This window comes from Melopsittacus undulatus, chromosome 7 (assembly GCF_012275295.1).
Source record: "Melopsittacus undulatus isolate bMelUnd1 chromosome 7, bMelUnd1.mat.Z, whole genome shotgun sequence".
NCBI classification, from domain to species: Eukaryota; Metazoa; Chordata; class Aves; order Psittaciformes; family Psittaculidae; genus Melopsittacus; species Melopsittacus undulatus.
The window spans coordinates 54,882,592-54,904,827 of NC_047533.1; the positions used below are offsets into that span (position 1 = coordinate 54,882,592).

At 44.1% G+C, this 22,236-nt stretch overlaps 1 protein-coding gene across 1 annotated transcript in view; it reads right to left on the reverse strand.

Moving 5' to 3' along the window:
- ELOVL6 (ELOVL fatty acid elongase 6) overlaps positions 1–2,938 on the reverse strand; it is an 82,846-nt gene extending 79,908 nt beyond the window's left edge. The window contains exon 1 of the mRNA XM_005148623.3: positions 2,659–2,938. Within this exon, the coding sequence (XP_005148680.1) occupies positions 2,659–2,747 (89 nt within the window). The 5' untranslated portion in view covers positions 2,748–2,938. The remainder of the gene's footprint in view (positions 1–2,658) is intronic.
- Between the last annotated feature and the right edge of the window lie 19,298 nt (positions 2,939–22,236).

A 22,236-nucleotide genomic window follows, 5' to 3' on the forward strand; every position in this document is an offset into this window, starting at 1 on the left:
CTCAAAATCCAAAAGACATGGTCAACCCCTTAGAGCCATCTCACCCCCAGCACCACACAGCCTAGGGGGTTTTATGGCCTTGTACAGTATCGAGAAAGATTTCTAAAGTTAAGCAAAATAACAAATGCCACACCTACAGAATGTGTTTATCTCCATGTTAAGACATGGTAATAGCATGGCATGCTAATTTAAATAGAGATTACAGTATAAAATCCTACTAGCTTTTCCTGAAGCAAGGCTACTTAGTCCACCTTCCTCCCCATAGAACGAACAACCATGTTCATCCCTACAAACTACTACTCAACAGCCTCATCTTAGAATGCTCTTATATTAATGATGCGTATGCTAAGGCTACACCTACAAAGCCAAGAAGCCATGTACTGCCATCAGTGTCTGCACAAGCAAACCTATGGTGTCACCCTGATATGAACAAGAACCTTCTTGTATGGCCCTTAGCTGCTGCATTTTATCAGTTAAGTTCCCCCACAAAATTCAAGTGCTGGTACAGCAGCTTTCATTAAACAAGTGAATATCCTGAAGATAAAGCCATACAATTTAACCTAAAACTCCAAAGGGTCTCCAGCAGCATTTTGATGACAAGTCTGCCACGACAGTGGGCACAGCTCCATTTCATTTCCAGAAACACTCCTCCCAGGCTACAAGCAGATTGCTCTCCTTTACTCTCCTGTGAATCAAAGGTAATAATTCATCAGTTCCCTTTGAGAAGGCAAAACCAGACTGAAAAAGGTGTGCACAGACCATTGTGCCTCTTTAGCTGTACAGCAGCAACATAAAACTGATGGTCTCTTCCTTTGAAGCTGGGAAGAGAAAGCCTGGCATTACAGGAGTCCCAGCTGGAGACTCTGCAGCACATGAGACTGCCAGGGAGATTTTAACAACCCTGCTTAGCATTTATATAGTACCTGACATCTTCAAGTCACTCGGCAAACATTACCGAAGTCATCAAAGCACCTCATGAGAGCATTTCAGCATTATTACTCTGTACCCCCTGGTCTTTCCCTGCTGGAGAAACTGAGGCCTAGGAGAGGTTATGTAATAATGTTCCCAAGGTCATGCCATGAAGCGCAGCAGAGCTAAGAAGATGACACAGGAATACTGGCTCCTAGTTATGTTCTTTAATCTAAACCGCATCTCTCCTGAGTTATTTGGCTATAAAATACACTCAGGTATCCCCCCTCCATCCTCTTTTACCAGTTTGTCCTCTTCTGATGCCAATTTTTTTCTGGAACATGGACAAAATGGGAAGCATCCAACACTCCCAGCCCAAGAGTATCTATATGGTCTACCTTTTCTGGAAACATGAGTGACACTAGGTAACCCTCAAGAGCTAATGAGTTCACCTGCAGGGAAATGGAGACACACACACACTTAAAGGGTCATTTTAATTATACTGCATTTAGAAGCCCTGAGAAGAGTCATTGGAGGATTCCAGCAAGTCCCTGGCTGAGATCCACCTAGGAAGGATCTGGGCCCGTTCTACTTTGCAAACATAGGCACCAAAGCTTGGACGCAGAGACAGTCTTATCCTGCCATCATCACCTGAGGGTAGCACTGGGAAGCTCCTCACTTGGGAGATTCAGGGACTGAAAGAACCTGAAAGGGCAGGTGGCACTGCTGAGGGAAGGCATGTGGGCAATGGGAAAGCAGGGGACAAGCTGTAGAAAGACACCACGGGAGCAGCATACAGTGTGAGACTGGACACCAGGTCAGGGTGGCTGGGGACAATGCAGCAGCAAAGCATGAGCGAGCACAGGCAAGGTGTGAACACAAGACCCATGCAGACAGCCTGACACCAGAAGCAAGGTGTCAGGCACGTGTGATGGAGAGGGAGATCCCGGCCCTAAGGCAGCCAGGGGTACGACGCAGGAGAGGGCAGTGGCAGCCGGGCCAGTCCCTCCACGTTGCCAGCCGAGGCCCGGGTAGCAGCGTGGACCGCGCCCGGGACCAGGGATGCCGCTGGGGCAGTGGAGCACCAAGCAGGCTGCCGGCACACGTTCCCGTTCGGCGGACAAGGCAGTGTGCCTGCATGTGTCCGTTTCCGTGTGCCTGTGCGCGTGTGTCCGTGCGGCTCCATCTCGTCGCAGCCCGGGCAACCCCGCGGAGCCTCTGCGCAGCTCCCAGCACGGCGGATCCCGCCGCGGCTCCGCTCCCCCCAGCTCCCTACACACGCCGGGAAAGTTAATAGCCGCATGGCTCCAAATGAAGTTTTATTAGGAGCTGGGGGAGGGGAGGGGGAAGGAAAGGGGCTCCGCAGGGAGCACTGGCAAACGCGCAACTTGTTTTAACGAGCAGGGAGCGGGAGGGACGGGCAGGGATGGAGGCACGGGAGGCCGAGGGCAGAGCCTGGGGCACGTGTGCGGCTCTGCGCCGCCGGGCCACCCGGAGGCCGGGGCATCGCAGGAGGCGGCGGAGGGAGGTCGGGGCCCGCACCGCACCACCAGCGGGATGTCCTGGGCTTGCGTAACCCGGCAGGGCGGCCCCGTGCACGGGCGCGCAGGTAGCGCCGGCAGTAGCGCCCGCGCGTGTGCCCGCGTACGGCGGCGCGGAGCCGCACCGCGCTGCCGGGCGCACACAGCGCGCACCCGGATGGGCTCAGCGCCTCCCCGCCGATCGGCGGGGCCGGGGGGCGGCACTCACCAGTTCTCCTGCATCCACTGGATGGCCGCATGCTCGTTGAACTGCTTCTCGAATTCGTATTCCTGCAAAGTCAACACTGACATGTTCATTGGCCCGGTGGCTGCGGAGCCGCTCTCCGCGCCCAGATGCTGCCTGCAGCCGCCTCGGGAGCCGGGCCCCTGCGCGCCCGCCGCCGGAGAGCCCCCGCCTGTGGCCTGGCCCTCCTCAGCGGTATCCCGGGTTTAACATAGCTCCGCTCGCCTCCGCGCCTCTCCTCCCGGGCCCGCCGGTCTCCTCCTCTTCTGCGGCCGCCGCGCAGCGCCCGGGGGCGGTGCGGTCTTAGTGCCCGCCCGCCGCCGCCGCCCGGGACACCCGCCCACTCTCGCATACCCGCTGCCGTTGCGCGGCGGACAACGCTGGTCGGTACCAGAGCTGCGGTCCTGCCGGGCACGGAGGGTACCCCACACACATGCACCCCTCCAGGCCCTCCACAATAACTACAGGAATCGGAAGCCCCCACCCTGTATTGAATCGCTAACGCAGCGCCCTGCGCGCCTTCCCCGGCCAGCCGGGAAATAAGGAGGCACAAGCTGAAGTTTAACCAGAAAAACAAACGCGTACACTGCCCCCAGAAAGCCTACATGTTTGCATTTGAATTCAATATGCACCTGCAGTGACTGCCTCACCCCGCGGACCTGGGCTCTCTGCCGCCTGCCCAGCCGGCCCAGGGGTGCTGCAGGGAACGGGGTGCTGATGGGTGTCCCCACGCTGATCACTGTGTTGGAGAACCCCAGGCTCCCCGCTGTGCACAGACACGTTTGTGATGTTGCCCCGTGGCTGGGGCAGCATGGGACCCCGGGTGTAACTATCACCTGCTCAGCTCCCCTGGCAACTAGGGTACACGGTGTTTATGGATCCTTAATTTTGCCTTCCCGTCTCATCCACCACATGCTGATGTCTCCAGCTGAGTTCCTCCGGCTCCGGCAGCACCCGGGACGTGCTTTACAGTTCGAGTTGGGCTAAAACAGCGGTCCCAGCCCCCACCGAGCTTGCAGTCTGAAGGCAAGAGGAGAACAGCTTTTGTGTCAAGAAAGCCAACAGATGTCAAGAAAGTGAGCAGATCCATCACGGGTCAGCATGCTTTTGTCTCTTGTGGATTTCAGTTCTCATTAACATTGAAGTGTTTAATGTCATTAAACACAAGCACTGGGGAGGAGAAGGAGAAGCCAACGAGAGAGCCCTCACGTTGTGGGACATCAACAGCCAACTAGTCAGATGTTCCTGCTTGCGTTTGACTAGTGTGACTTCAGAGTCATGTTCTGCAGTTTTTCTCTCCTTTTTTCCCTGACAATTAGAACCTTTTCCCCCAGGAGGGCTGAGTTTCTCACATTGTCACCTGACAGAGGGATTTAAGCAAAACACCAAACTTCACGCTGCTCACACTGAAACTGCAAGTTGGTGCTAAATTATTATTTATTAGTATCATTGATTACTTTTAAATACTTATAAAATATTATTTATAAGTATAATATAAATTAAATATATTTATATATTTAGAAATATAAATTACATATAAATTATTGCTTATTACCATTATTTATTACTATTATTATTTATTACTGGAAAGGCCTTCAACAGATCAAGGTCCTTCAGTCCTGTTCTCAAAATGATTACTGTCTGTACACGCAGGATGAAGGGGAAGAGCAATAGTGCTAGCTTTGCTTTCCAGATGAGAGGCTCTGAGAGCTGCAGGGATTTTCAAAACTGCCTCACATCAGCTTTCAGTGGCTACTGAACTTGATGGTGGAGTGGTGTTTGGGCAAAGCTGACTCCATATGCACTCCTGCTCCAAAGGATGCACCCTGAAAAGTCCAAATCTCCACTGGCAGACAGTTTTTGTGGATGGTGACCACACAGCAGATGGGTGAAGACATCCGGAGAGATCTCCAGCACCACCACACATGACATTGGATGGCTGGATGAAGCACAAGGTAAAGGGCTTCTCACAGCTACAGAGCTCTAGGTCTGCTAGAGCCATGGGACTGCTCCTTGACATCATGCTGGAGGTTTAATGCTGCCCACGACATATATTGGCCCACATCCCCTGCTCCTCTGCTAGATATAATTCCTGTAGGATTACACATGGATGTTTCAGCTCCAGATGTCCTCACCACAGTGTGCAGTAGCACTTGCTCCATTAAAAGCTTCAGATGATACTGCTAATCCATCTGAACAATATCTTTGATACAGAGAGATGGAGAAATTAATGTGTGATACAACAAATGCTGTTGCATGTCAGTGCTCTTTGCTTGAAAATGACTAGAAAATAAAGAAATCTGGGCTCCAATTTTCTGAGAATATTTGTTGTGTCTGGTGATATTTACTCCCTCGAGTGGCAAAATATTTTTTTCTGTCTTAAAAGTGGAGTTGTTACCGAGAGACCACTACCAGAAATCTTCATTTTTTGGGGAAAAAATATCAGTATCTCTTTTTCTGCAACTCCAAACTATTTTGGATTAGAAACTTGTGTGCCTTAAAGGTTTATTGCATCTGATTATTTCAGGAGTATCTGGTGTATTGAAGTTTATGGTCTGGGAGTTTCATTCTGACAGAAAACATTTGTTCAGAACAGAAGTGCCCCAAATACAGTTTCCAGAGTGTGTGGATGGACTTTAGAAACCCCGAAGTGACAGATTATCCAGAGGAGCTGAGACCTGCTCCCTTACAGCAGCAGCTTCCTAAAGTTGGTGCCAAAGCTGGTGCAGTGCACAAGATGGAGCTGAAGGTTATGAAATGCTATGGCAAGGGCTCCTCTAGGGTTTGGATGGCCACAGGGCTTCAGGTAAGGTTGACTATTGCCCCCAGGGTTTCTGTTTGGAAATACCTTTCTTTGGACTCAGCTGCCAGCCATCTATGTGGCATTTGGTGCTCATTCAGGAGTGCTGACTCTGCAAGGCATCATGTAGAAGCAAGACCCAACAATGCTTGAAAATCAGCTGTAACAGTTTTGGGAAATATATTAACAGCTTCGAAATGCTAAACCCTACTGGGATTCATATGCATCTCAAAAGCTCACCAGGGGCTTCTGTTTTTCGATAGCTCACAGGACTCCCGCATAGGTCAAACAATCTGCAATGAATACTTCTTTTCTTCCTCTCCTGGCCTCATGAGGGCTACCTGAAAAATGCCCCTAGCATGTGACTATCTATCTGATGCCCCTAGCATGTGACTATCTATCTGCAAGTTAATACCAAAGCTCAGGGTCACTTACAAGATCTATGTGGACAATGGAAGAATGAATAAAATCTTCTGGGCCTTGAGGAGTTTCTAAGCCCTGCTTCTGGTTGCTTATATCAACTGCAGTCAAGAGCAGGCAACAAAAAAATATAGTCTATTTTAAGGGGAAATAACTCTTATGTAATCATTCTTGAAGTACTGTATTTAATACATCATAAAAGCAGGAACTTGAAGTGAAAGTTGTAAATACCTTTCACAAGGAAGGATGTGGGGAGAATGATGTGGTTTCAAGAGACAGGGAATACAACCTAAGTCTCTCTGCACACATACATGTGCTTACCTTTTTTTCCTATGGGATGCCCATCTTGGTCAGTAAATAGATAGTTATTGAGCATTACTTTTTATTCCCCTCATTTAGTATGTCTTCTAAAGCTGTATAGAAGACATAGCAACTAAATGCTGCATTTTCTAACAGATACAGGTTAATGCCATTTCCATTTTACCCAGGACCCTTTGGCTGAGTAATGCAAGCAGGTTCTTTCAGGATTTACAAAGAACTGTCTAATCAGGTTAGGCACCTTACCATTATTATTCCTATTACTAAGCAAATACTTTTTCTTCCCTGTCACAGTATTAATTTATTGCAAAATTCATTAGGTTTCTATTGCTGTAAGGAGTAATTTTGAATAGTTTGTCGTACTGATGTATAGCTAAGTCTTGACTAAACTCTTAGCAGCTGCTGAGAAATGGGACGCTATGTTGCTAACAAGTCAACATAAGATATAGTAAGTGGCAATGAGAGTTGACACTGTGGTTTAAACATAACATCAATTACTAAAACAAACAGAACCTTAAGGAGGCCTGTGTGCTTGAAAGGGCTTTTTTTTTTCCAGCTGTATCAGTTAATGCATTAAAGAATTCAATCTCTCTGTCTTCAATTTTGCCTTATTTGAAAGCAGAGCAACATACAAATAGTGAAAGCCACAGAAAACTGACTTCTCCTATACACCCCATAACAGGGAAACACTTAGGTGGTGCCATTGGACAAAAAAAAAATGGGAGTTGATATCAAGAATTAATAAGGGAGCTCCTTAGGATTACCAGCTGGTTCTGATTGGTCCTAACAAAAAAAAAAAAGCAGTTTCAGAAAGTGCCAAGGAATAAACAAAAAATGTCCAAGGGATGTTTATGGGCAGCCCAAGTTTACCTGGCAAGCCAGGCCTGCAAATTGGGTTAGTCTGTGCTGCTGCATTATTCCTGGGCTCAACCACAGACAGCTGGGAAGCTGCTTGGATGGATGCCGTGCTAAGCCTAAGCATACCCTATGAACAAACTGGTTTACTCAGGAAGTGTCAGCTCATAATAAATCAACAATAAGCACTAATCAACATCAAAATGTTATAAAGGAATTTAAAGCACAATTATTGCATCCTCTCTCAAGTCTACAACATAACCTATGGCTCAACATACTCCCATTCCTTCATGCTATAGTACCCAGCTTGATCATGTACTTAAACCACCCCTGTGGTCTGTAACCACCTAGATCTAAGCTGTTCTGCAATATTTTTAATGCAGCTCATGCCAGTTACAACAGAAAAGATGATGGGCAGGAGCAATCTGCAGAGCACACTGCAGGGGCCAGGCAGTAACTCCAGCTTGCAGCCCTTGTGGGTAGCTCGGACAGCAATCGGCTCCTCCTCATTGTCAGTGCTATGGCTTAGATTGGCCAGATAAAAGGTCACTGTCGTTGTAAGTGAGGTAATTATATCTTTGTCGTCACATGGCTCACTTCCTCAGCCCCTCTCAGTATTTTCTTCATAGCCATAAGAAGCAGAAGCATTTTTCAATTCGTGCTGAAACTCTAGGCCGTGGTTTGTGGCAAGAAGTGGAAAATCTCTGCGGTTTCAAAGCACATGAGGTCTTGTGCATAAAATGCAATCCAACAGCCAGACCTGCCTCATTATAGACATTTCCATATAAATCACAGAATCTGAATTTCCCATCTTTGCGTTCACTAGTAGCAGTTCTAAGCATATCCCAGATGGTATTCATTCATAAGCAAAAGACACAAGTTTTTTTCTACATTATCTGCCAGTACCTCTGCAGACCTGTAGATTGCTTCACCCCTACAAGCCAGGGAGATCATGACACCAAAAGCGTGTTTACTTCCCTATGACTGTGGGTTCAACAATATCAGTAAACCTGAGAGAAAATAATTTGACTTCCATTGCTGAGAGGTCAGCAAAAATAATCTGTTTTGTAAGGGAAGGAGGCGAGATGGAGAAGTGAAAGGCAAAAGGTTCAAACATGGGCATGTCAGCTTGGAGCTGGATGACTACACTGAACCACCTAAGTTTGCATGCTGAGGTCATGCTAAATGTCTGTCTTAGAGATTTTTCATGTTAATCCATCTATTTGCTTGACTTTCCTATATACTACTTTTTATTTGAATTAAAAATTGAAAAGGTGGTTGAAATAATGGAGTCTGTGCAATCACATTCTAAAGACTAATTTAATTTTATGTTGCTATACAAAAGAGCCACAGAAGGAGAAAGCACTGCTTCAAGTGATTAGTGATGTTATTATAGGTGCCTATTTATGCGTGGGTATGTGTATATTCTCACTGACGAGTGGAGCAATACAAAGATAACAACAAGTGTGTGAACTTCAACCTTAACTTTCCGTAATTTTTCATACTTTGATGTTTTTTTAAAGCCTGTTTATGAATATTTCACAATCTTGGAAATGAGCAAAAAGCTGATGGGCACTTTGATGAAGTAGCTGCACAGCAAAATACTGGGCACCCTGAAAATCCTGCGGTGAGGCTTCTGTCTTCGCAGTTTCAGCCTCTAACATGGAGCTTACTTGCCAACTCCAGTTAGGAAAGTGTCATTAAGCAGGCCTGGACTTTTCACCTGCTTCTGCTCTGTGCAGGTTTAGCTGCTCCCAGAACCAGCACAACTGATAGTGTTATCTGTCCGTTCACTCCCTTCCTCAAAAAAAACCCTGATAATGCAACAGTGGTATTGCCAAATGGCTCTCAAGCTCTATCCCAACTGTCACAGCTTGCAGTACATACAGATCATAATTCTGCTACAGGGTTCAAGTGTCCTGGAAAGTCCTGCTGACTTCAGAAGGGACAAGATGTGGTGTCACACTTGCTGTCTGAGGCAAAGGAGCCTTCAGTGGGATTTGGAAATACTGCTCAGCCCACTCACTGCCCATTGGAAGATGAACACCGTCACTTGGACTCCTTTAGCAAGAAGGCAATAACAGGATTAATTCCTGTTAATTATGGCTTAAGTAGTCCAGTTAAGATTATTATTACTTACCACTGTTATCAAATGTGAATGTGCTACAGAAATCCCATGCAGAGATTACTAAAATGAAGGACAAGAGTCAGTCATCAGTTATGCTGCATAACCTCCCTGTTGCTGCTGAGATCACACAGGTATGCACAAAGGCTCACTGATTTCAAAGGGGAAAAAGAAGGTCTCATTCTTCCATGTAATATTGTGACATTTAATTCTACAAATATCGATTGTATATATTTTAAGGAATTACAAAAAAAAAAACCACCACAAATAAGAAAACAAACAAAAAAAAAAAGATGCCCAGGCTGATTCTTCAAAAGTGAAAATGGGAAAGTATTCCTCTTGGAGGTTTTTTTTTTCAGTTAATCAGATGGACTAATCCTGCAGTCAGTAATGAAGGGGGTACAACAGCTGGGAAAATCTTTATAGTCACCTCCTCTAAAATCTTTTGCTTTACATAGCAAAGTCACTTCCTCTGTACCATCTGGAATCTGAAAAAGTAGTCTATAGAATAACTTTACTTTGCAGTTTGGAGTTGCATGCACTTTAGAGTACAAGACAGAAAAGTCATACATAAAAGTGGTTGCACAGTTGTGCAGAGAAATCTATTTCTAAAAGGCTGCCTTTAATTTTTAAACATATTTTTGAACATCTTTGAGACTGCACAGGTATTTTTTGGCCTCAGAAGTGCTTTTTGTTGGCATGAAAAAGTGCTCTATGTTTGTATTGGATTGAATATATGAAGAAATATGATTTTTGTAGGAAGTCAATAGGGTCAAGGGAGAGCTTTTGTACTGTATCTTCAGCCTGCTGTTGCTATTTCAGAAGTATGGGGAAGTCTCTGGGCAGGCTTTGCCACTGCTACTCAAGCCTCTACTCAAGCTACTCAAGGAATACCCCTTCTCCCAGGCAGTGTTCTATCAGTGTAGTTGGAGATATATTTTTGTCACTGATGGGGTCTCTAGTGTCAGTGACTTCAATCACAACGCATTTTCAGGGAGACAGGTTCCTGGTACTGCCATTTGAGGTGTCCTCCAGTATTCTTTCTGGCCTCCAGCAGGTATTCCCATAAGTACCATGTCCTGTCTGCTGGCCCCAAAGACGTGCTGGATACCCTAGCCCATCTACCTGTGGAAGCAGACACCTTCAGTTGGGTACATGACCATGCCTGCATGTCACAAGCTGTTTGCATCCCAGGAGACAAGCCACAGCAATGACTCTTCTGGAGTCTTCCAGTCATTTGGAGGATGAGTGCTATCTGGTGAGTACTCCAAGATAACAAGTCATCCTGCTCTCTGCACTCCAACTGATTGCCACACTATCAGGCAGAGACTTCCTGGGTGGAAGAGTTGAGCTAGCTGGTTGCCACAGAAGGGGAGTTTCTGCTCCCTGTGCTCCTCCTGCCTCCGCAGCCCTGGTAATCCCCTCACCCCTATATCAGTTGATTCAGGTCACTACAGTGGGTGGGTACATGACCTAAGAAAAGCCCCAAGCAAACAAAAAATCAGAAAGAAAATAAATATCTTGTGTAGTGAATTGGCTCCTTGAAAGGGCAGATCTGTCTTGTGGAAGCGGAAAGCAGTGTGGCTCATGGTGGGGCTGGAGTTGGGATGTCACCCTGTGCTCTCTCAAAGTGGCAAAGTGAGACAGTGGGTTGCAACAGACTCCTTAGCCCAGAGGCTGTAAGATGGGCAGTGGAAGAAAAACCACCTGCTATGTATGGCAAGGATGCTAAAATGTGAAGTGCTAATTCTCTTTGGGTTTATGTATTCCTGAGCAGACAGACTGTTTCTCAGTTTCAGCTATCTGCTTGTTTTTATCTTGTTTTACTGCTCCAGTGGTCACCTATCTATCAGTCTGTAAACTGGAGAATGTGTGTTGCTACAGCCAGGTGTTGACCAAGGATAAGCCTGCCCAGGGCAAGCTTGCAGCAGGGCAAGCTTACAGCAGGAACAACTTCTTACTAATAGGAGCAGAGTGCTTGAAACAGATTAGCCCCAGGCTGACTATTTTGACCAAGAGGCAAGTTTTGGTTTGCTCAGCTTGGCTAACTTGCACTTGATGTGGGAGAGGGCTCCATTTGAAATTATTCCAGTTTGGGAATTGGAGGATTCAGAGTTCTAGTATTAGGGGTTAAGCCATAAGTTGTCACATGGACATAAGGTATTATGTGAATATATCTGTTTAAGTATTACTCAATGTGCAAAAAGGGGTGATAAAATATGAAGCTATGAGTTTCTTCAGCATTTTAAAAGGTCAGATATGAGGAAAGATCTTTCCAAGGATAAGAATTGCCTTTCCGTAGGAAGAAACAGAAATCTACCGCTGTCATTGATTCCATACTCCTTTTTACAGTCATTTCCCTCTCCCTTTACCAGGATAATCCTGAGAAGAGAGGAAGAGAGGTGAGTTTTCTGGCATGCCCATATGATTATCAAACAAAGGTTTGAATATACAAAGGTCACATATGACCACTGATGACCATGAGGACCCGACCAAGTGAAGATTCTTTGCATTTCCATCCAGGCCTCTTTACTAGCTTCCTTCAGAAGGACAGTGAATTAATGCACTGCCTCTCTGAGAACCTCCTCTGTTCAAACCAGCCCCTAGAAGACAGGAAATTTCATCACTTGCTCTATATGTGTATAACTTGTGTCACCAGAAAGTCTAAAGGTCAAAGTGCCTATTCTTAATTACAGGAATCAGCAGAATATTTATTAGACATCAGTCAGGCCCCACAAACATACACAAATACCATTCACAATTACACCCCAAAACTGTGAACTTAAAGATTTTTATTCATTTAGCCTAAATGGGTCAACAGCAGTTTACAAGGCACTTCTGACAAATCCCTTCTCTGATTCAGTTTTAATCTGAAGAGCAAAACTGAGAACTCTTCCATCATAGCAGATACAGCCAGACTAAATTCACTATTGAGTGTTAAAAAATTGAAGAGACTTAGAAGGAAAGTGTTTATTTACGTACAAAGCATAATTACTATGCTGCTTATCTGCTACATACGTTGTCCACAAAATTATAATGTGCTGTATTCTTACTGTTAGTAGTAGAAATGTTTGTCTTTGACTTGTGGCCATCTGTTAAGAACTAGATGCCATAGAGCTGTAGCTAGGTGTTAATTACTGGCATGTTGTATAGTACAAGGCTTGTACTTGCCATGATGATCTACTGAGACAAATAGAGTAAACTCAAGTGTGCTTTTAATAACGCCACAGGGGGAGAGCCCTAATGAGATAATGCAGCTCTAAAGTGAGCATTGGGAGGCATCATAGAAAGAAAGGCCCTTGAGCTCTTCCTTGCACAAGGAGGGTGCATCTCCTGATTTATACTTCCTTGAAGGGTGTGTATCAGTTTCCCTATACATGCTAGCTCAAAAGAAAGAGGGATGTCCCTCATCTTCTTTGTCCCCTTAGAAATGCTGCACAGGCTAATGGTGGGCAAAGGGGACAGAGCTGCCCCAGGTCAGAGAGAAAAGGTTTTCATACCCACCTCTCAGCCCCACAGCTCACAGGTAGACTAGACACAACTGCTAAAAAAAAATCATCATCTTACAAGGTAAAGCTTGTGGGGTTTTTTCTGTTTCTTCCAAGACAAGAAAATTAATCATTGTAGCACACTGGTCACTGGGTAACTGCTGAATAACTGGAAGGCTTTTGCAAATAAAGAACAAGGGCCAAATTCTCATCTGAGTCATAAAACATGACCTCACATCAGCTACCCCAGGTTCTAGTGCTGTATCAGTGGGAAGAAACGATAGCCCTCAGTTGGTACCTTAGGAAGCCTGCCTGGTGCACACATCCAAAACAAGGTCAAAAGTGAGTAAAAATCACTGGAAAAAAAAAGTGATGTTCTGGCTGTGCTATCTTCCTTTCACCTGCCCTGCCCAGGTGATCAATCATGTGCTCTGATGCCAAAAGCAGATGCTGGGCCACCTTAGAAAGTAGCAGGGGCAGTGTGTTTTTAAAGGAAAACCCCAGTTCCTTTTAGAATGCAGCTGGGATCGGCAGGAGCCAGCCCTTCGAGCTATTGGGTATCTCTGCTCCCAGGAGCATCCTCCTGATGCTGCTGTCTCCGCAGCTGCCCCAGCTCCCCACTCCTGCTGGGTGGCTGTGCCCTCTGGTGGAGCCTGCATTTTGGACATTGCTGGGAAAGGACCAGCCCCAAAACCTGGCTTCGGCAAAGATGCCAACAAGTGCTAAAGTTCAAGTAAGCCACCCACATCCCCCTTCCCCTCCCACCAGTGTCTGCACCTGAGGGCCAGGTAGGCTGTGCTTCCTCAGGCTGCTGCTTCAGGGATGGGTCCCATAGCAGCTCTACCATGCAGGATCTAAGTCCCTGTTGGGTTGTGACAGTTTCACTGAACAAAGCCCTCAGCAGCCCTAGGGGAGAGCACCCAAGCTCTGGCACCCTCTCCCAGGTGGATTTTAGGCACAGAGTGCAGAAACACTCTCTGTTGCTCCCTCTCTGTTCCAGTGGGGTTTAATTAATTCCTGCAGTCTGTACAGCAATTTCCAGCATGCTTTCTTCCCTGGTGCCCACTCCAAACCTCTCCTGTGCTAAATAGAAGGAAAGCAAGTGCAAGTCTTGGGAGTGGGAAACCCCAACCCCAACAAGTTGGTCCTGCTGCCAAGCTAGCTCCTAGCATTGCTTCCTCCTCAATTTGGCAGGAAGAATGAAGACTGTTGCACCAAGACAGAATCTGGAGTTTGGCTCTGTAAGATGCTCACTGTGGGAGGCTTTTGTCAAGGCTTCATTGGATGTTTGAGCTGTGCTGAGGTGGTTATTCAGTACCATCTTTTGTACTGTCCTGAATATTGTTAGGTACTTACAAGCTATTTCTTTTTGTGCAGGGAAACACAGCTCTTACAGAGTTAAACGAAGCAGATAGAGCAAATACAATGCTCTGCCTAGGCAACTTCTTATTTATAAACCTTAGAGGAACGAGCCTAGTGAAATTAATTGTACTGAAGGATGTCCTGCTCTGCAAAACGGTGAAGTAGGAAGAGGGGCACAAGATGGATAAAGGTACTTCATGAAACTCATTTGCTAATAAAAGACAGATTTGGGTAAGAGCCAGAATTACGGGGTCAGATTTTTACTGAGGGTCTACCACTTCAGCTGTGTGGAAGTCAGTGGAGGTCGGGCAATTTACATCAGCTGATCCAAGTCTGTTATAAACTCCATCACAGCTTTTTCCTCTGCTGACAGCAATGTAGGGAAGGACTCTATTTCACCTTCACATCCAGTGCAAGCATCTCAAATCATGTTTTCATTAAATGGTTTTATGAAGACCTCCTAGAGAACTAAAACGAATAAGATGTGTCACTGACTTATTCTTGCTGAGATGCATTTATTGATGCATGTGATCTGCATTTTGGGTATAGTTTCTGCTCTCACACACAAGAAGGTGTGTGGGATCACCTTGAATTTACCTTAGAATAGGCAAACATCCCAAGGGGAGACTCTGTAGGGAACATGTGCTCCATGATAATAAATATTCATGCACACAATTACTATGGTCTACACATAGTGATGGGAGAGATTTCGATCCACTTGCAGAGTGATACTAGAAAATCCTCCCATAATAATAGCATTCTGGCATCTATAAATTAAAGCTTCTAGACCGGCTTGCCATGGGCAGTCTGAAGTGTCTCCCCAGGAGCCCTGAAGCTGGTGCTCTATGTGTCCATGCTGTGGCTAGTACCTAGATAAGCAGATCTTGTAGCATATCAGACCCACAGCTTATGTAGGTCACAGTCACTGATTCACTCAAATAAACTGGAAACACAAATATATTTTTCCCATATTTGTTCTTCATCCCTCTTATAATAGCAGTCTTTTAGGGTTTTTTCTCCTGGTGCTTTTCTTCTACAGACTTTCCAGTTTCATTTCATTTCCCAATGGAGTGGCCTGAAACCTGTCACCTCTCAATCCACCCAAAACTAGTAAGCCTTGATTTTTGAATAGTTGAGGGAATAATGATGACAAACAGAACAGGAATAGTACAGGATAAATTACTACTCCAAAAAATTAACAAAATAAAAAACCAAATATCAAACAAAGCAGAAAGAAATCGCATCTTTCTACCAATCTGCACACACATGCCCCGGAACCTTTCAACCACACATGGCATTTTGTACTTCTACGCCACAGGTTTTTCTAAGCACATTGGCCTAAATACATCCTTTCTGTAACTCCAGTGACATTAATGACAGGCTTTCACAAGGGCTACATTTAACCTTAGCAGCCTGATGCCCTTGTTGGAATCAGCACTGCTCAAAGGAAATCGTCATTTTCAGTCTCAGGCAAAGTGGTCAAACTGACTGTGAGACTGTACTTTTGATTTGTACCACCTGGCAAGACCCTTGGAAATTTCCTGTGAAACTGCACCTGAGTGCATTTAGAATAAGGCCCTGAATTTCCATAAAAGCTCCTAGACTTTTTCTTTCAGCCCTTACTCTTGTGTTGTGATGGCCAGGAAGATGATCTGGAGTCAAATCAAGCCCCTTTGGAAAACAATGGCAAACACTTCTCATCTGTGTTTTTTCCTCAGAAGAGCCTATGCTCTGAAGTAGAAGGCAAAGAGCAGGAACAAAAAATACTGAGAGTCTGTGGAGAGAGGAGAGAAAGGAAACCAGAGGAAACCAAAGGAAAAGGGAAACCATCCTTGGGAGAGTGTTAAACAACTGTATTAATTCAACTTTGTCACCACTAATATTTTGCCAAGAAATACTTTATGAAAAAATGAATTTCTTTTCTATGCCTGTTTTAAACAACCATAAACCTTACTTTACCTTATTAAAGATAAACAACATTTACCTTTAATGTCAAATATCTGCTAGGTACTTTGTAAAATACAGGACATGTGATAAAGTAGTATTTTGTATACTGAAATGAAGTAGGACTAGAGATCAATTCAGTGCTGTATATTATATATATCATGACTGTCATAGACAAGCCTTCTATTTTTGACAGCTGAAACTAAGGGCAGTTTTCCTACTGCCTTTGGAAAAGCATTCATCTACAATTTCAGCCTGGAAGGTCACCATCTTCTTTTTCTAACAGGAGAAACCATCTCTACAAAAAGCTGTGTGGTAGCTCGAACTGCAGGGACGACTCAGCCAGTCTTCTGCTGCTGAAGATGGAAATGCAGGTTTTGTCTTCTATAGCATATCTGTAGCCCCTGTCCTTCTGCTAGCTGTAATGACTGCCTTGCTCCAGCATCTGTTTCTTCACTCTCCTCACTTCATTTCCAGAGCCAGGCTGACAAATGGCAACCTCAGTCAGATGTTAGGGAACTGAGGCCATCATCTGTTGGTTGACATCTCATTTATTCAAATAATTCATAAATAGAACTGGCATAAAGACCTAACTGCACAAGATAAATCAAGTGCAAATTTATGAGAAGTAATGTTAGAGCCAGGCATAGACACGTAAGGTCTATCTAGGTTACAGCATGAGCACAGCTGTATCATAAACATTAATTATTGAAAAACAACAAGAACAAAAATGAGCAAGGCTGGATGAAATTTTGTTAGCAAACACAGAAAGTCTAATAGAGAATTCTATTTCAAATGTTCGCACATGAATTCAGCTGATTAGGTTGGATCTGCACTCTGCTCTATCCCTAATAACATATCTTAGGATAACCCAAACTTTCATCCAACACCTTTGAAACATACAGGTTTTAAAAGACCACTGTAGAGCAGCTTCAAGGTCATTGGTTCTGTTCCCAGAGTCTCTCTGGCCCCACATGCCTGCCCTGGCCTCCCCCTGGCACACTGTCATTTCTCTCTAGCCTGCCCCATCCCCATGCATGTCTCAGGCCCCTGTTACTACTGTGGATCTTTCAGCCTGCACTGCAGATATGATAAAGGAAAGCACTGACCAGCTTTAACTGTAGGTTTCCTTTCCATGGTTTTTTTTTTTTGTTCATTCTTGTGAAAAGGAGTCCTTTTACTCTTTCTTTCCACGTCAGACTGCTGGAAATAGGTACTGCCAGAGCCAGCACTGAAATGCTTCAGCTCCCCTGTATGCGAACGTACCTAATTAAACCCACATGCAGGTACAGCTGTAATTTGTGAGGTGTGCACTGAAGCATGCAGGCAATGATCTCGGCATCGTACTTGACAAGCAGAACAATAAGGTGCTCTCCTGTGCAGCTCGGCTGCCGACAACTTTCTCAGCCCTGCCAGAAAGGCAGCAACCCAGATTTTACAAAGCAGGGTTTTGCTGACGAAGGTGCCAGGCTTTTAAAAGCTACATGAAAGCACCTGGGTACTGGCAGAGTTGGTACTGATATATTCCTACCACGTAATTATGGGATACTCAGTCTGTAAGGGTTATGGTTATAAGGAGCCATAAAGTTAAAAGGTCATGGGGAAAAACATGTTTTTCCCCACTGCAGATAGCAGTTGAAGCAAGTAGTAGCTTCAATGGGCACTTAAATTCTTCTTAAGTTCTCAGGGAAGCAAATATATTTTCCATTTCATTCAATAATAGATGGATCCTGTGGAATTGCTCAGTATTTTCTGAATTTCCACTTTTAAGATAAAATGCCAACTGGTGTTTGAATTTTGGCACAGAAAGTGTGTTTTCACTCATTCCACAAAGGTCTGTGGGTATTATTTTTTCATAGCCAGATTTCTTGCACACTTGCAAATGAATTGGATTCCTGTTGCACTGGCAATTGCCCTTCAGCAAGGCAGTAAGGAATCCTTGAGAGCCTTGGGCTTCAGGACTGAAAGCAAATCATCTTTCTCCAAAAAAGAAATAACAAAAGCAGCATGCATGATCATACTGGCCTCCAGAAGTTGAAAGGCAGATCAGTTTCCAGTTACAACCCTTCTTTGCAAGTGAAGGTGAAGCCAATGATCTCTGGGATCAGGACGTTCATCTCATCAGAGCCAGGCTGCCAGCATCAGCCATATGTGCCAGCAGGCTGCTGTCAGTGATGTGTTCTGGCCACTAGTGACTGTGATTATATTTAAACCAACAACCTATAATGGAAAGATTTTTCCCTTCTGCTGATTCCTAAAATGACCTGAGAAACCTGAAGTTATTAAGGCTCATCAACAATGAAGTTGAGACAAGCACCTTCAGTAATTAGCTCTTTATTCCGTAATGGAATCTGATCACTGTCCTAAACCCTCCCTCCTCCTGTGCTTTGCACTGTGTTCTAATTGTTGTGTGTGACTTTGTGAGGGACAATCAGTGTGTTGCTGAAATGCTCATTTTGTTCATAATTTCATTAAGGTATTCTGGAAACATTTCCAGTCCATTTTCTGTATCTGTTATCTTTGCATTCTCAGGTAATTTAATTACAGCAACGTCACTGAGAAGAAAAAGATCAGCCCTTTGATCTCAGTTTCTTTTATCAGACTCAGAAATACATATGCTTTCTACTCTACGTCTAAGCACAGAATAGTAACAATTAAAGGCCTAGGCAGAGGTCACAATCTGAAACATCCTCTGTCCCACCTTCTGCTCAGTGGGAAAGGAGGAGGTTTGCAAACCACAGTTGCCATTTCAGCACCATTCACACTACTACGTACTGGTTTTAGCAACAGAAACAAAACAAAAAGCATATAATACCTATTATTCAATATAGTATCCGCATAACTGGTGATAAAATGATCAAGCCTAGTGTATACTCCTTATGCTAATTACGGCTGATCCCTTATAAATAACCTAAGTTGAAGTCTGCTGCCTCATAGGTATAGGATATTATCCTTCCAAGGCAGAATTTCGTACTTTTTAACATACCAAAGTCTCAACATGTGACTGACTACTATATCTACCTGACTGCGCAAGAAAGGAATTATGTCTGCACTTTTAGGCAAAACCAGGATTTTGCTTCTTCCTGAATTCAGTCTGTCCCAGGTCTAGTAAACAGCTGAATGGAAAAATGATTGGCAAAGCAGGATATCCACCAAGAAATGTGGAGGACAGAAGCACAGTTAGGATTGTAAAAGTCCATGTTCTAGTATCAGTATCTCTGAGTTTTGCACAATCCCCACTTGTGCCTTTAATTTACTACACTTAAAAAGCAAGCTAACAAGATGCATTGAGCAATGGTAGCTCTAATTGTGCTGGCACAGTTTATGCGCTTACGCATTTGCAAAACCTTTCAGTGACTCTGACAGGAGAACAGGCACTTTGGTTCTGTAATGAGGTGGTGGCTGACGAATACTTATTTTTCCTTTGGTACGTATCTTGTCTGCTTTAATTGGCTGCTTGGGAATGCACTTGGAATCCTGGCAGCAGAGCACTGACTCGCCGTCTCCTTCACCGAGGCACTCTGAAGTGCAGGTGGATGCCATCAAAAACATTTTCTTTTTAAACTTGAGTGGCAGTGAGGGAATGTTGGAAGCTGTCCATTAAGGACCGATAAGGACAGATACATATGATCCTATGCAAGAACTTCAGTTTCTTTTCCTCTCCTTTCTCTGCCTTTGTCTGCCTGCAATCTACCTTCTTTGAGGTAGGGAGTACTTTTTCTTAGGTTGTATATTACCTGCCATAGTGGGACTGCCATACAGAATTAAAGGAAATAATAATAATAATGATAATAATAATAATCCCTATCATAATTATTATTGTTGTTATTATAACAACAATTACAGCACAAGACTGTCCTAGAAAAAAACACTGACCTCTAGGGAACCTGAGTTATCCTGCAATAAATACATTTATTTCCTCCAGAACTGAATTTGGCCTATTTTGGAAGATACTGAAACAGAAAAATAACCTAATTTCTTGGAGTATGAACATTCCAGTAGGAAAGTTTGCTGTCACTACCTTTTCAAAATCAGGCTATGAATTTTTCTCTTTGACATTTTCCATCGAAAGCTGATAATCAGTAATTTTAGCCATCTTCTGGTAAGATTAGAACCCCTGGGGGGAGGGCAGAACAGAGAGGACTCTCTTTTCATTACAGGTTGCTGAATTAACTGAACCTGAAATGCTTTGCAAATGTGTGCCCATGCCAGTGAAATTTAGAAAGCAAGCATCAAAATCTCTTCAGCAGGTTTCTTGCCTGTCCCATTTCCTAGTCACTTGGCAGTGATCTCCCCTGGGGAAAAGATGCCAGGAAAGCTAATCTGCCTGGCATACAGATCCCCGGCAGGCAAAAATTTGGGGGACTTCCATGACTGAAGGCTCTAGCAGAGTCTGCTAAGCAGATGACACTAGTCAAAGCTAAGAATGCCTTCAAGTGCTGTCATGGGGGAGTCAAAATGTTTTGGTTTTCCACTTGAATTAGGGCAAAATCAGACTGAAATCTCCAAATCCTCAAAGGTATAGAATTACATTTCTCTGCATAGGTTTCTAGTTTTGAACAAGTCAGTTGTTACAGAAATAAGGTATTTCTGAATGATGGTCAGAAAGGCAATTAGGAATATTCTCCAATGGTAAAAGCTTGGCTTTCACTATGAAGGGTTTCCCTGCCTGTCAGCAAATCCCAATGTTCAGTGCATTGTACAGAGTGCTTCTATAGGCCTGATTTCCCCCTCCCTCCCTTTCCCTTTAAAGGTTAATCAACCGTAGCAAAACAGAATTTCCCCTCCATAACAAAGGCAACAAGATTAAAAAATAAGTTAATTTTCCCTGGTTTTCTTCCAGTGGCAAAGCTGTTAGTGCTGCCTGGACAATAAAATACCAGGATTTATTAACCTCATACTAACAAAACCTAATAGTTACAGGAAAATTGCCGAATGAGTAGCAAGACTATGGAAATATGGTCCTAATGGAATATTCTAGCTGCAACAGAATTTAAGAAAATAGAGGTACGATTGCTTTATACTGCCTCTGGGCAACTTCTAATTGCACACTGTAGTTATAAGTATGTCTCCTTAGCTATTCCAGAGAGTAGGTACAAAATGAGAGTGAATAATAATGTTAACTCAGTGCAACAAGTATGCCACATCTTTTTATTACAAGGACACTTACGACTTGCAGGTGTCCAGCTGATAGATACGTAAAGTGTCTGCTACTAGTCTGGAACCAGTGCAAATGCATCCGTCTGCTTCAGCAGCTGCAAGCAATCTAGGGGCAGCACAGAGGCCTGTGTGTCTATGGATATTGCCATGCTATGGCTGAATCCATGAATAATAGATACTGTAACTGCATGTGGCAGATATGAAAACTGATGAAATTGTGACTGATGATGTGATAGAAGCTACTGCTATGAAGGGAGCAGCAATTCTGCATTGTGGTCCCATAACATGTTTGTGGCCTCATCAATATGTAGGGCAAAGCAGCTGCTGTAATTGCAAATGACGTCTTGGGGTTCATGGTTTCCTGAGGTGTCTGAGAAGACTTCTAATTCATAGGCTGGCCTAGTTTCCTCTTCTGCCAGAAAGGAGGAGTTCATACACCAATGTTTGCCTCAGCAATAGTGGGGAACATAAATCCTGAAGCCCCCTAAGTGACAAAGAAACTCCTCCCAATCACTGCTTGCCCCAACCAGGAGTTGTGATAACAATGTTCAATGTTCAAAAAGGTGAGGAAGACCTTTGGCTGTGCACTATGCTGCTGGGGGTCATATTTGTGCCAAACCAGCATAGGAAGTCTGTCTGTGGCCTCTTAAAGAAGGAAACAATGCTTCTCCATGCAATGACCAACCTCATATCACACATTCTCCTGCTTTTCCTTCCCCAGTATAATATAGTTCTTTTAAACTATTAAACATTGTGGATAATTTGAAAATGTCTACTTCATTGTTTTTTCAAAACAACTGCTGCATTTTCTCACATATATTAGACAGGCATTAGGTGGCAATACGGACCAGAGACTTTAGCATGGGGCAATGGGCAAGATAATTTGTATTCCTTATTCAGTTGTAACATGAAAAGATGCTCTAAACATTCTTTTCTATCTGAAAAATGGAGATGTAAGTAATGATCCACTGACATTCTGCGAGGATTAATTAGCTGGTCTAGATGGAGCTCTGTGAATGAAAAATGCATTCCATGAGTAGAGAAATGGTCAAGAAGAAAATTTTTCTATGACATCAGTTTAGTGTCACAGA